Source organism: Pygocentrus nattereri, chromosome 22 (assembly GCF_015220715.1).
Source record: "Pygocentrus nattereri isolate fPygNat1 chromosome 22, fPygNat1.pri, whole genome shotgun sequence".
NCBI lineage: Eukaryota > Metazoa > Chordata > Actinopteri > Characiformes > Serrasalmidae > Pygocentrus > Pygocentrus nattereri.
Genome location: NC_051232.1, coordinates 21,990,488 through 22,004,094, shown reverse-complemented (window position 1 = coordinate 22,004,094; position 13,607 = coordinate 21,990,488). Strand labels below are relative to the sequence as shown.

The window sequence follows — 13,607 nt, the reverse complement described above, 5'->3', positions numbered from 1 at the left end:
CTGCCCAAGACTCCTGCACAATACTGTATAAGACAAGGAGGAAGAGTGAAATGGGGCAGTGTTGAGTAAAAGTGAAGTGAGAAAATCCTTATGTGTGAGTTTGTAATAGCAGTAGTGAAGCATGTCTAAGCTCTGGTCTCTAGTGTGATCAGAGTATTACACAAAGCCTCTGACTAACTCAGCCTACCACACAACTCTCTCTCTCTCTCTCTCTCTTTCTCTCACGGGCATACAGAGAAATACAAAGAAAGAGATGTAGTTGACAACACATTTCAGACTCTTATCTGACTTGGATGTTAGACTAAAATCCTTTACTTTGAATAACCGCATACTTTAATTTATTTATTTTGTTAAAACAAATGGTGAAACGTTAAAGTTTGTCTCTACCAAAGCAATCATAACAAACCAAAACTTGACAGTTTGATTAACTCAAAACACTAGACAGTCATCATAATATTTTAATTAAAACAAAATGTTTTAGTAGTGACTTATTAATGTTACACACTGATTTTCAGATTTGAGACACATTTACATCAAACGAAGGGAATCTAACTGCTCACCATTTGCCCATAAAGGAAAGGGATGCAGTCTCACTTCCTGCTCTAAAATGCAGGGGCGTAGCTGAAATAAGGCTCCGCCTGTTGACTAAAACTATTTGCTTCAGTGGTGATGTGAAAACGAAGGATGTATGTATTTACTTATTTTAATTAATCTCCCCATACATCTAAATCTTGTGATTAGTGTTTGGCATGGCCACCTCCATAGAAAGAACCCTATTAGTCATTTTGGTCTATTTTGGTCTTTTTAGCTTACTACTAACTCAATTAATGCCTTGATTTAAAACAGACCATAACATAATCCTTGTGAATATCTGAGTTCTGAATACAACATAAATTGAAGAGAGCAATAATTTTGGGGGGGTGTAGAAGGTAAGGAGAAAGAGAGAAAATGAAGATAGAGGAGATGATAAGGTGCTGAGGTTTATGTGTTGCTTATAGCAAGGCGAGTTAGATCAAAGCTTGTTTGCTGTCATACTGACTTACAGCATGACGTGCTGCTGTTGTATGTGTTTAAATCCACCTATTGTCCTTATGTAAAACAGGAACCCCACAGGCTCTGTAGATGTATATACATGCATATCCTACCAGTTTTGCTCTGAGTATTCAAATGAGGTTGACCTTTGACCTTCCATTAGCACTTTCAAGTCTTCTGTTTCTAACACCAGTATAGGTACAGAGTGCTCTGGTCAAAAAAGCAAGGCCTCCCCATTTCTGATGGTTTAAAAAATTGCCAGTAAAATCATCATGGCCAAAGCTTTTTGTATCTTCCTGTCTTTTCTCATCTAAAATAAATAAAAGAGGTCAATAAAGCTTTCCTTAAGTCATTACCATGACAACGTGTACATGGCTGGATGCCACCGCTGAGCATTAAAAAAAAAACCTGAATTTTTCAAACAGCAATATGTTAATACTTCCCCTGATTCTCCTTATGGTGAGAACTTGGCTGTGGTAGTTCTTATAGACTTACCTGACTAGTGAACATTGGTGATTTACTGTGGTAAAGAAAACACAACTGAGTACTGTAGGAAAGTGACAAGAACAAATCAAACTAAATATCATATCCGAAAAGGTTCCCTAATCATTAAACCCTACATTGGAAAATTTGGCTCATTGTATAGAACTTGTGATGGTAGTAAAAGATTTCGGACTCTACATTATACGGGTCTGCTCATTACTGTACAACAGCAGGTTCAATCTCACAAACACTATAGATGACATGCCAACAGTCCCTTATAAATTCTGTGTCTGACTGCACATATGAGAAGAGCTTAGGTCTGGAATATGTCTGAAGAGAGCTCAGTGATCAGAGATGTAATCACTGTAGCTGGACTCAGTAATCCTCAGAAAAGTGGCCACACATCTTCACACCAAACAATGCAGTACATTATGCTCATTGTCAATCAACTAGGGTTTATCAGTTGTACACTGCTGAATGCCTTGCATTGTGGAATAGTCTATGTTTTCAGACACCAGTAGTAAATGGCAGAACCCCAAAACAGTTTTTCTCAATGGAGGTCTTCAGCCATTTACACTAGACATCCACTCCTAGTGCTGTAAACCTGTGGTTAATCAGGCTTTACCGGCCAGGCTATTCTGTGTTCATGGTGTTTTTAACTATAGTGAAGCTGGCTAGTTTATCTTCCTCACCATGTCAGTGTCTCTGGGCTTTAATGCTTGCTAGCTGGCGACCCCAACCTAAAACAAGCCTTTATTTTACTTTAAGGTCACCCATTGGTGACAGCAGCGTTCAGCTGTACACGCAGATCGTATAATCTCCATAGAAAAGCATTTACTAATACAATGGGATGCTCTGGAGCAGTTGCACATGAGCCTAATGTCAAGTTGGACTGGAGGGTTCTAAAGCCCCCAGCATCAGGCTGTGGAGCAGTGGAACTGTGTTCTCTGGACTGATGGAGCTTCGTCCAATACCTTTGGAAGGAGTCTGAGTGACACAGATCTAATTATCCAACATCCTTACTAAATTGCTTGTGGCTGAGTACAATCAAATCATCACAGCAAAGTCTTCCTGAAGAGTAGAGGCAAAGTAGAAATAAACTCTCTATTAAAATATTTTTTTCAGACTTTCTATGTAATTCAGTGCTCGAGATGTAAACAGTCATTCATGTAAACAGAGCAGTTTGGTGTGAAATGGTTGATTGTACACTTTCAGAAATAAAGGTACTAAACTGTCACTGGGACAGGCCCCCTCTTGTCACTGGAGTGGAACCCTCAAGGGTACATCTCAGTACCTTTAGTTGGGAAACTAAATTGTACCATAATCCATTAAAATTATATTTTCTAAGTTGTATTCACTCCACACACCCCATCTTGTCTCCAGGCTTTTTATTTTATTGTTGTAAAACACTCAAAAGTACAAAAAAAAAGGTTTTAGGCCAAAGCCTTCTCTTCAAACTATTGCAAAGCAGTGTCTCAGATATCAGGAAGTATATTCAGAAACATTCATGAGGGAACATTAGAGGTGGTCATCTGGTTGCTGTTACCACCACTATGAACTATTCTGACTCTGTAAGTTTCTCTAGAACAGAGTATTTCACACCAAACCACCCTGAGTGACTCCATTTTAAGGTCATTATTGTGAGACAGATTATCACACAATATCTTGTGCAGCCCTGATCTAAATGAGTTTCTGAGAGACTGATTCACACAGAGTGGCTAATCTGGACTGAACTGAAGTATAGAATTTAATTTCCAGCGTCCAATTTTTCTCTTCCCTTTTCTTCTTTATTTTTTCTTTATGTCTTCCTGTCTGTCTCCCTCTTTGTCTCCTCTTTCTCTCTGTCTCATTAGAAACAGTGGAAGAAGATGAGGTGCCATTTTCTTGTTTATTTACAAATCGTCTGTCAGCACTGCAGACGCTCAGCATTGCTTATCTGTCAGATTTGTGGCGCAGGGTGTTGCTAGCGGAAGCAGTGCGTGTGCATGTTATGAGGGACGTGGTGTAATGGGAATTTTTCTTTTAACAAAGGACCCATCCCTTCTTCTCAGCATCAGCAGCAGATAAGAATCGAATGAGACTGATAGATATCCCCTCTCCCTCTCTCTCTCTCTCTTTCTCTCTCTTTCTCTGTCTCTCTATCTCTCTCTCTCTCTCTCTCTCTCTCTCTGTTTAATTAAGCTGGCTTGTGTTGTAAGGCTTTGTTCAATAATGCAGGATGCTATCAGTGAAAGGCTTTGAATAACAGTGGAGAACAAAGGGCTACCTGTTTTAATTAGGCTCAGATATAACCTACGCGATCTGTGCACACCACCGACCCAGACCAGGGATACACACTGAGATAATGAATGAAAGGGGGAGGGAAGAAAAAGAGAGGGAGACAGAGATGGAAAAGCCAAAAATGGTTAAAGGTATGAGAGAGTGATAAAGTAAGATTAGAAAGAATAAGGAGGAAGATGAATGGGGCAAGAGTGAGAAAAGGTAGAAACTGGAGATTGAGAAGGAAATGTAGGAGAGAGAGAGAGACAGAAAGGTAAGAGAGTGAGACAGGAAGGAGGCAGAGGGGAAATAGATGAAGTAAGATGAGAAGGAAGAGAGAGAGGGAAAAAAGCAGAAAGCGAATAGATAAAGTAAAAGCAGAAAAAGAAATGAAGGAGAGAGTGAGTTGGTGAAGTAAGTACAAAGAGAGAGGGAAAGAAAGGGCAGGAAGAAGCAAAGTAAGTCTAAAGAGGTGTTATACAGAGAGAGAGGAGCTATAGATAAAGTGAAAGGAGAGAGAGCTGAGATACAGCACGAGAGCGAGAACGAGAGTGAAGATACAATAATAGAGAGAGAGAGAGAGAGAGGAGATACAGCAAGAGAGAGAGGGAGAGGAGATAAAGCAATAGAGATAGAGAAGATATAGCAATAGAGAAAGTGAGAGAGCGGAGATACAGCAATAGGGAAAGAGAGAGAGATACAGAGGGAGAGAGTTACAGATGGTTGTAGAAGAGCGTTGCGTGTGACATTACTCCACAGGCTTCAGCTGATTGCCAAACTGGACTTCCGTACACATACAGACTCCTCTGTTGCTATAAAGTCGTGTCAGGACGGGGCTCTCATGCCAGGCTCCACCCATTATCTCTCTCTCACTCTCACTTACGCTCTCTTTCTCTCTCTGTCTCGTTCAGTACTCCTCAACGTCAACATTAACAGAGATTAGTGTTGGGTAATAAGCAATCTACATATATTTAGATTTCTTTTTTCCTCCTTTGGCATCTTCTTTTCTCTTCTCGTCTACTTCCCTCTTATCTTGTCTATTTTCTTCTCCTTTTGCCTCATCTTTCTCTCCATTCTTTACCTCTCTTTCTCTCCCCTCGTTACACAACGTGCAGATGGCCTTGTTTATCTGAATCAGCATGTGAGGTAGAAGTGGGGAGAGAGAGAGAGAGAGGGAGAGAGGGGGAGGGAGGGAGAGTGACATAGAGAGAACACAGTGATGGAGAAAGAGAGAACAGACGCAGGAGAGAGAGGGGCATATAGAGGGATAAAATTGCTGCATATTCCCATATTCGTATTCCTAATGTGTTATTATGTAAATGTAGCTGATCGTAATTAGCACAGAAAATATTACACAGCTTTAGAGGGAATAAAGCAGCGCTGCGCTTAAACACCGTTTACCCAGCGGCCAAAACCTGACCTGCATACACACACGCACCCTCACACACATAGTTTTATATATACACAGCATTATAAATGAACAGCATTAAATACAGACGGTGCATTCTCACACAGTTTCCACATTTAGTATAGACTTGAGATTTTGGAAATGTAAGAATATATGATTTACTTAATTCCAAGAACACACAGTGCCATTAATGCAAATGCAGCACTGTTATGAAGCGTTAGTCTCGCAGGGCCAGATGTGAGAACTCATAAGGCGAGAACTCTTGGTGGTGGATTGTGGTGAAATAGCCACCCTGTCATCTCAATTATTGATATCTTCATTCCATCTATATTGCTGTCAGAATAAACCTTGTGTCTACATACATTTGTCATTTTTCAGTTTTTTACATCATTTGAAAATATCTGTTTTCTTTTACAGTGTAAGTTTCATTATGAGTGGACCAAAATAAATGACCCAAAATGACTTGCAAAAATTCTGGTTCCATTAGAAGTAAAGTAGTTTTTTCCTTCTCCTGTAAAGTTACAATTTTGGAGATACACGATTTTCCAACAGCAGAAATATGTGAGATTTGCACACTGTAGGACTTCTTCTTGTAAACAAATGAGTTCTCATCAGGCAGAGTACAGTCTTCTATAGTAGAAGTGTTTATATAGATTCTCACATATTCATTTATCATTGGATATGCTAGGGAGTGTTTGGTACAGTGTGCACACCCACCATGTTCACAGTCCTTCCCCCAAACTGGATTAGTTTGAAAATTTGTTTCAACTGCTTTGGTAACTTCCCTAGAAGACTTTGGGCTAGAGATTTTTGCTGGTCCTGGCAGCTGTTACTCATCATAGAAAGCTTTAAAAAAATGAACCAAATGGAACAAAACATATGAACATATAATCTTCAGGGATTATTTAACATTTTATTAAATAAAAAGGGCAAATGCATATCAAAATGTACCAAAAGGAAATTGTAAAAGTTGTTGGTATTTGCTGTGGAGATTTTGTTAGAGGGAATAAATGTCATGCATCCTTCCAGCCTTGACTTGCACAGGGACTCCATTTCCCAGAATGCCTTGAAATATCATGCGACTGTTCAATCTCGTCATTTAAACAGTCATCGCTCCAACTCTTTTGTATACTGGTCGTTCATCTGTGTTATCTGTCATTTGACTTTCTTAGTTTAGTATGCAAGTCCGGGCTTTAGAGTAGTATAGTTCCGAGGTATTGTTTCTCCTGTAGAGCTTTGCGATTGCAATTTTCATATGTTAGACTCTTTTTCTTATCATTGTATTTTGTCTTTGCCCTTCTGGTTATGTTTGCTCTGTTTTTCCTTTTTGCTGTTTTGGATTTGATCCATGCCTGTACTAAGACTACAATTCTTGCCAATCCCTTTTCTATTTTCTTTTGGATTTTACTGTGAGTGTCTGGGTCTGTCACATTACAATAAAACTTTAGCATCATGCTTTATGTGAAATTACCAAATTGCTCTGTAATTACAATATAAGACGATATACCTGAAAGACATTCCTTCAACACCCCCCCCCCCCCCCCCCCAAACCCTCTCCCCACAAAACCCACTCTCAAATTACTCTACAGGTGTAACCACAGCATTCAAATAGGCACAACCTGCCTCACAAATTAGCCATTCCTTGATTGCTGATCAGTGGTGTTTCCAGTCTTAAGATTCAAATGGACTGCATAATCTAAACATTGCAGTCAGTATCTGATGTGTTTGGTTACGTTATGGTTCTTATTCATGAAGCTGTGTTCTTCTTTCATCACTGTGTAACATTTAACTAGTTTAGCTTTAAAATTTTCCAGCCTAAAGTAAACTTTGGCAGTAAAACTGAAATATGATGTGATTGGAGATGTTATTGCCATTAGGCCTTTTAGTGTCTACCCCTTATTCTGCACTTACTGTTTGACATTATGGTGAAGCTGAGAGAAGAGCAGATTGGCTGGAGAGTGTACAGTGAAAAAGCAGCTGTAAAGCTGTAATGGATCCGTTGGTGCTGTAAAATCCACAATAAAGGATAAGAAGAGATAATTATCCTTTATTGGAGGACAGAACAGGGGAGCATGTGTGTACAGTACAAAGAAAATCTGTGTGTTTTGCTGTCCTGTGTCCTGGCTGATGTTTATGGCTGTTACATATACATAACATGTTAACATGTTAATGTCTCCATTTTACAGTTTGTTAGTGCACTCAACATTTTAAGAGTACAATATTGGAGATGTCAGAACAGCACAGTGGAGTGATGCTAAATAAAAGCTAAAGTAAAGCTGCCTTGAGCTAAAGTGCTAAATATGATTAAATGGATTTGTCTCAAGCTACAGTATGACATGATATGTAGTACTGTTGTAGTGCTTATGTACAGTGCTATGCAAATGTCTTATATCTTATCTGAGAAGGTCTGGTACAGGCTGCATTTATTAGCTCAAAAATATGCTCACATTGTAATCAGTACAAATAATAAATGGTCCATTCAGATTTTTTTGGGCAGTAAAGTCTCTGGAAGAGCCACAGCTGTTCTGAGGTCAGCTGAGAACCAGTCACGGCCCAGTGGGTAGATATGTCGCCTTTTTCCAAACTGAATATATCAAAACCTTTCTGAAATTTCAGAGGACCTCAGTGTCCTAACGTTAGTTACGAACATTATGGCCGCAGATAACATGTTGAAGTGATTGCTGATAGCAGTAGTTGCTTAGCAGTGATTTGGAGGGTTGAGGAAAACCGTATGAAGCCTGGCAGATTTTGATTGGCCATAATACAGTGACAGTGCTCACAGAAAACAAATCACATTTACCATGTAAAATGCGGCATAATAACTACTCTCCGTTTGGGTAGGTCTGTGACGCCTAAGTGGACTGCCACATTATCATAAGGGCACTGTTTCTACATTTAATCTCATGAACGGAGAAAAGTGAAGAAACCCTTCTGAAAGTACTGAGGTCCGGAACTCGGTGTCCTCATAGCTAGTTACAGCTATGCTTATGTCATCTAATCAGTTTCCTCATTAAATTCAGTCAGATGGAATAAAATCAGAAGCTGATGGAACTGAAGAAATCCAGCAAAAAATCAGGAGCTGAACCTGTGTTCTTCTAAATGTATTTGATGACTGTTAAGTTATACGCTATTAATGTTTATTGCCCATTACTCTAATGTTATATACTGTTTTTTTTACAAGTAAAAAACACACTTACTGCCCAAATAAATCGTTTTGAACAATTTTTCTGGCTGCCTAATATTAACAGTTGTATGTAAAAGTTTGAACACCCCTAATCAGATCGCGGTTTGTTGGTTTGGTGGATTTTGGTGCAGTTTTGATTTGTTTCCTGAACTTTAACATATTAAAGGGAAAAAGTACAGCATAAGTAGTGTTGGAACTGTTTGCTTTCTAACAGGAAAAAAAAAATACTAGTTGTTGAAAAGGAGGAAAAAAGTGAGATTCTTTAGTCTCTCTCTCTCTCTCTCTCTCTCTCTCTTTCTGTGGGACCAGTATGCAAAGATACAAAAGCATACATCTAATGTATTTCATTCATGTGCTTACCTCTCTCTCTCTTTTTCTCTGCAGGTTGTGATTGGTCTGTGAGACTCCAGCTCTCTGAGTGTGTGTGTGGGTTTGTGCTGCAGCATGTCGCCCCAAACGATGCCACACACACCACCAACCCTGTTACTGCTGACCACACTGCTGCTGCTCACACACGCAGAGAGTGAGTACAACATATCTTCATCTCTCTGTTTCTCCTTCTCTTTTTATGTCTCTCTGTCACGCATACACAGACATACCCTCTACATATGCATGTATAGATACACTCTTTGGCCATTTTACTCGAAACACCCATAATATACATACCAAATAAGGTGCTTAGTGCTGGAGCCTTTGTATGTATGGGGTGAAAAGGACAGTGAATGGACCAGTGAATGGATGCACAAAGTTAGTGTTTCTAATAGTGGCCAGTGAGTGGAAGTTGAAGGTTGATGTTTCTAATAAAGTGTCCAGTGAGTGGACTTGTACTTGAACTGTCAGTGTTGTGGTAGATGTGATCATTGCTATCTTAGTGTGTGATAAACATCAGGTGGTGTGTGTAACTCTGTGGGCGGAACTTCTGAGGCTGAGATTAAATATATATCAAGTCTGAAAAGGTCAGTCTGCCAGCCCAGCCATCCTCCATCAGACTCTCTCATCATATCACACAGAGAATAAAATTTTTATTAGTCGTCCTTTCCCTCTCTCTCTTTTTCTCCCTGCTCATGCGGAGAGGGCTGATCTACCTCATCATTTCAGATCGTTTTTCTGAAAGACACGCTTGGGGAACGGCAGGAGTGAAATTGATGAGCAGGTCTTTAAATTTTATAAGAGAGAAATATCCTCCATCTTTCAGCTGGATTTTTATCTTCGCTAAGATCTGGATAGCCTTTCATACAGAACCCCTCTCTCTCTCTCTCTCTCTCTCTCTCTCCCTTCTTATAAATCTCCATTCTTATGTCTTCACTCTCTCTTTCTCTCTAACTTTTTATCACTTTGTTTTTTCTTTCTTTTCTATCTCCCCTGTTCTTTTTGCTATTTCTTGTTTTTTTTCTTCAGTTCTTTCTGTTTTTTCTTCTTTACCTTTTCTCTTTTTTCAAATATCTGTCGTCTTGTCCTTTTTCTTTCTACTTATTTCTTCTCTCTATCTTTTCTTTTTATCACTCTTTCTTTTCTCTTCCCTTTCTATTTCTCCCTCTCTCATTCTCTTTTATGCTTTCTTTTGTGTTTTCATTCATTCTTCCTTCCTCAGTTTCTTGTCTTCCTCTCTTGTTCTCTCCCTTTTTACAGATCAGTCTTGATTTTCTCTCTCTCTCTTGCTCTCTCTCTCTCTCTCTCTCTCTCTCCCTTTTCATCAGCTGTTCTGCTGTATGGAGGTGTTTAACAGCTGTGAGGGGGTTAATAATTTTGAAGACAAAACAGCACCACTGTGTGTGTGTGTGTGTGTGTGTGTGTATATATGTCTTAGTTGCCTGTCTAACGTCTTTCTACTCTGTGTGTGTATGTGGTGTGTGTGTGTCACTGACCACCTGTGCACTGGACACAGCAGTAGACTGCAGGAGGAGAGAGAGGAGGGCTGAGACAGTGAAGGAATGAGACTACTTGTTTTTTCTATCATTGTATTCATTAGAGCCATAACAGTTCACACAATTCTATTTAATATGATACGGTATATGATATGATGCAGGCTCCTGCTCGTCCAGATTTCTTTTGAAGTCAAGGGAATTAATAAGGAGTTTATTCCTCCTTCACTGCACTAACAGCCTCTTTTCTAGCAAGGATTTGCTCTAGACTTTGGATCGTTGCTGTGAGGATTTGATTGCATTCAGCCTCAAGAGCTTTAGTGAGGTCAGGTACTGACGTTCAGGTTGGCGCTGCGTCACTCCATTACCAGTGTTCTTCTGCAGAAAGCAGTGCAGCGCTCTGCTCTGTGTTTGTTTGGTCTTGTTTGTTTTTGCTGTGGTCTGGTTTGGTATGTCTGGGTATTATGGAGGATAGTGTTTTGTTTGTGCCAGGCATTTAGCATCTCTCTCTTTCTCTCTCTCTCTCACTTCCAGCTTCCAGGCCAGCTTAATTTCTGTAGCAAATTGCTTTCTGCTGAAAAACAGGAGAGGAGCCATTATTGCCTGAAGAGAGAGAGAGAAATACACATTGAAGATGCTAGATGCATTGCAAGTCGTAGAGCTCAGTTGTAGGCACACAGTGAGAGAAACATTTTATGATTGTTTTAAAAATCTCAATGTTTTAAAATCACTGCATTTGGGCCACATCTAAGATCTTCTGTGAGTTGGTTCCTTGTTGTAAAGGTATTTTTATAGGACCGATTTCTAGGAGGGTAGCACGTGTATGAAGGCTATGAAGTGTCCACTAGTGATAATGAGTTGAATGGATATTCACTTGCAGCTTTTATACTTTATTAATAATTCTGACAGCACATAAAGGCAGTATTAGCTTTCACAGCCTTTACCCTGCGTTCACAACGGCAGCAACATAATGTGACAAAGTGGTCGGTGGTCATATATTTTCAGTGAGAGCTGTCAGTGAAACGTGATGTGACAAAGTTGAGTGGAGTTTATGCAAATAAGGAGCAATGCAACATGCCGATTACTAATAGGAATTGAGCATTGAGCAGCATAGTATGCGCTTTATTTCTACCACTGTGAAACAGTACGCTCCATTTTTGGTTCCTACTAGACATTGAATAATGGCAGCAGTGCTTTTGTCGCACTTACTGCACAGACACAGGGATTCAATAAAAATAAGCACACAAGCCATTTCTCACCAGGGTTTTTATCTGTAGTGGGAACGCACCTGATTTGTGCTTAGCGTCAGTGAAACCATGGCAACCAACTGTGTTTAGGTGACTTAGATTTCGGTGACAAGAGAAAAGTCGGTGCCAGCGTGAACGCAGAATGACACCTTCATTAGTGCTTAAATGTAGCTGGATTTTTGATCTTTTCTTTTTTTCTTTTTGTTTAGTTAGTTAGTGAGGGGGTGGATGGAAAAAAAGAGGAAAGTTTGATTTTCTTCACTCTTTCTGTCCCTAGCACATTTGTGTTCGAGTGGAAGAGTAGAATATTTGTATATAATGACAAGTTACTGATTTGTGTAGTCTTTTAAATGCACAACTTGACATTTTTGCCACATTTTTAGCATCATAACATAAGAACATAGATTTGAATACATATAGAAAGTAAATCAAATGTTGAAATCAAACAATTGTGTAATTTTTTTATGTAATTAAGTAATAACTCAGCTTCTAAGTGTTAAATAAAGCATGAATTAAACAGTGAAAGTGTGGTTGGTTTCCATCAGACAGCTGAGTAAACTGCTGCACTGTTATTAAAGAGCTTAACTACCCCTTTGACTGCATCAATCGCTTGTTAAATTAATCACAAAAGAAACAGCACTATGCTCATGTCAGAATGAATAAACATGTCAAAGAAAAGAGATTACTGATCAGTCAACTAAAATATTGTTTTATTTGTGAATATATATGTGGGTCATTCTCCATTTGGAGGGGACATGTCAAGTTTGCAGGGCTTAAAAAGAAGCTTAAAATATTAGACACAGCTCCAAAAGACTGTCATTTACGTGTACATTTACACAGTTGACGTAATATTAAATAAAACTTTTCCTTCATGATTTCTCTCATTTTTCTTTTTTATCCTGTTTCATAGTCGCTCTGCATATGTGAAACAGCTCGTCACAAAAACCATTTTCAATATATTTACAATATTTTTAAGATATTTAACATAAGAAATTGTATAAAACAGATTTGTGTTTACTGTTTATATCACTAATGTTATACTACATTTTAAACTATGTATTTTATTAGAAAAATTCATTCGTAACAGAGGTGTTCAGGATTCTTATATTACACAGTATTTTCAGCTCTATTAAACTGCTTCTTTGGGTCGGGCCTCACTTGCTCACTATATTTCGTTAATTTATTAATCATTTTGTTTATTAGGCAACCTGTAACTTCTATATGTCACTGGCGTTATGTGCCTTAATGGCTGGGTAATTAACATTTTATGTCACTTTTATTAGTGAAGGTCATAAAAGGTCACCTGATCACCAATTTACAAAATCCTCAGTTTTAACCAGAATGTCAATAGAGTTAAGTCACTAGTTTTAGACCATATTCATATAACACCAGTGACTGTAAAATATGTTTGGAATGAAGCTCTCCTTTCTGCATGAATGACCCATATATAAACGTGTATATGAATTACTTTAATTTAATTTGCCTTTATGCTAATCTTATTTAAATGAAGCCCACTGAACACACACACTGATGTAAATTCCCTGTTTTACCCTCATCTTCATTCATCTCGAGATCATAGTAGAAAAAGCAAAAGCACAATATCACTTTTTACTCAGTGACATATAAATATTAACATTAGAATGTTACATACATATCAAACCTCATTATGTATCCATTTTTCAAAGCTATTTACATTGTGTAAGCAATGTTTTTTGATGATGAAGGGAACAATAAAAATGCTACTTTTGTTGTTCATGTTGTATTTTACAACAGTTACATCAACAGATGATTATTTTTGTCATCTTACCATTTCAGAGATATGAGATGTTTATACAACACAAACAGTTTATTGCTTAGTGCTTTAATATTCCTGTGTATTATATGTACAGGATATAAAATGTATAGTCATCCAGCCATCATGTAGCCTTATAGCAGTATATCATTGCTGTCATAACAGAGCTTTATATCTAGGCACTTTATAGGGGAAGAGAAAAAGGAGCATTTTTGTAGGTCCGTTCATCCATAATGACACAATGCAAAATGTGGCTGATGTAAAACTATATTATTAGTAAAATCCTGGTATTAACAGCACCACTGACTAGATCTTAAAGCAATATTGTGTATAAAGATTT

General features: G+C 38.4%; 1 protein-coding gene across 50 annotated transcripts in view; it reads left to right on the top strand.

The window, feature by feature from the left end:
* Nucleotides 1-13,607, top strand: part of LOC108427456 (protein tyrosine phosphatase receptor type D) — a 713,922-nt gene that overhangs the window by 497,416 nt on the left and 202,899 nt on the right. For all 50 annotated transcript variants that reach the window (XM_017697632.2, XM_037532739.1, XM_017697621.2 and 47 more), the window contains one exon: nt 8,751-8,889. In XM_017697632.2, coding sequence (XP_017553121.1) covers nt 8,811-8,889 — 79 coding nt within the window. In that variant the 5' untranslated portion in view covers nt 8,751-8,810. The remainder of the gene's footprint in view (nt 1-8,750; nt 8,890-13,607) is intronic.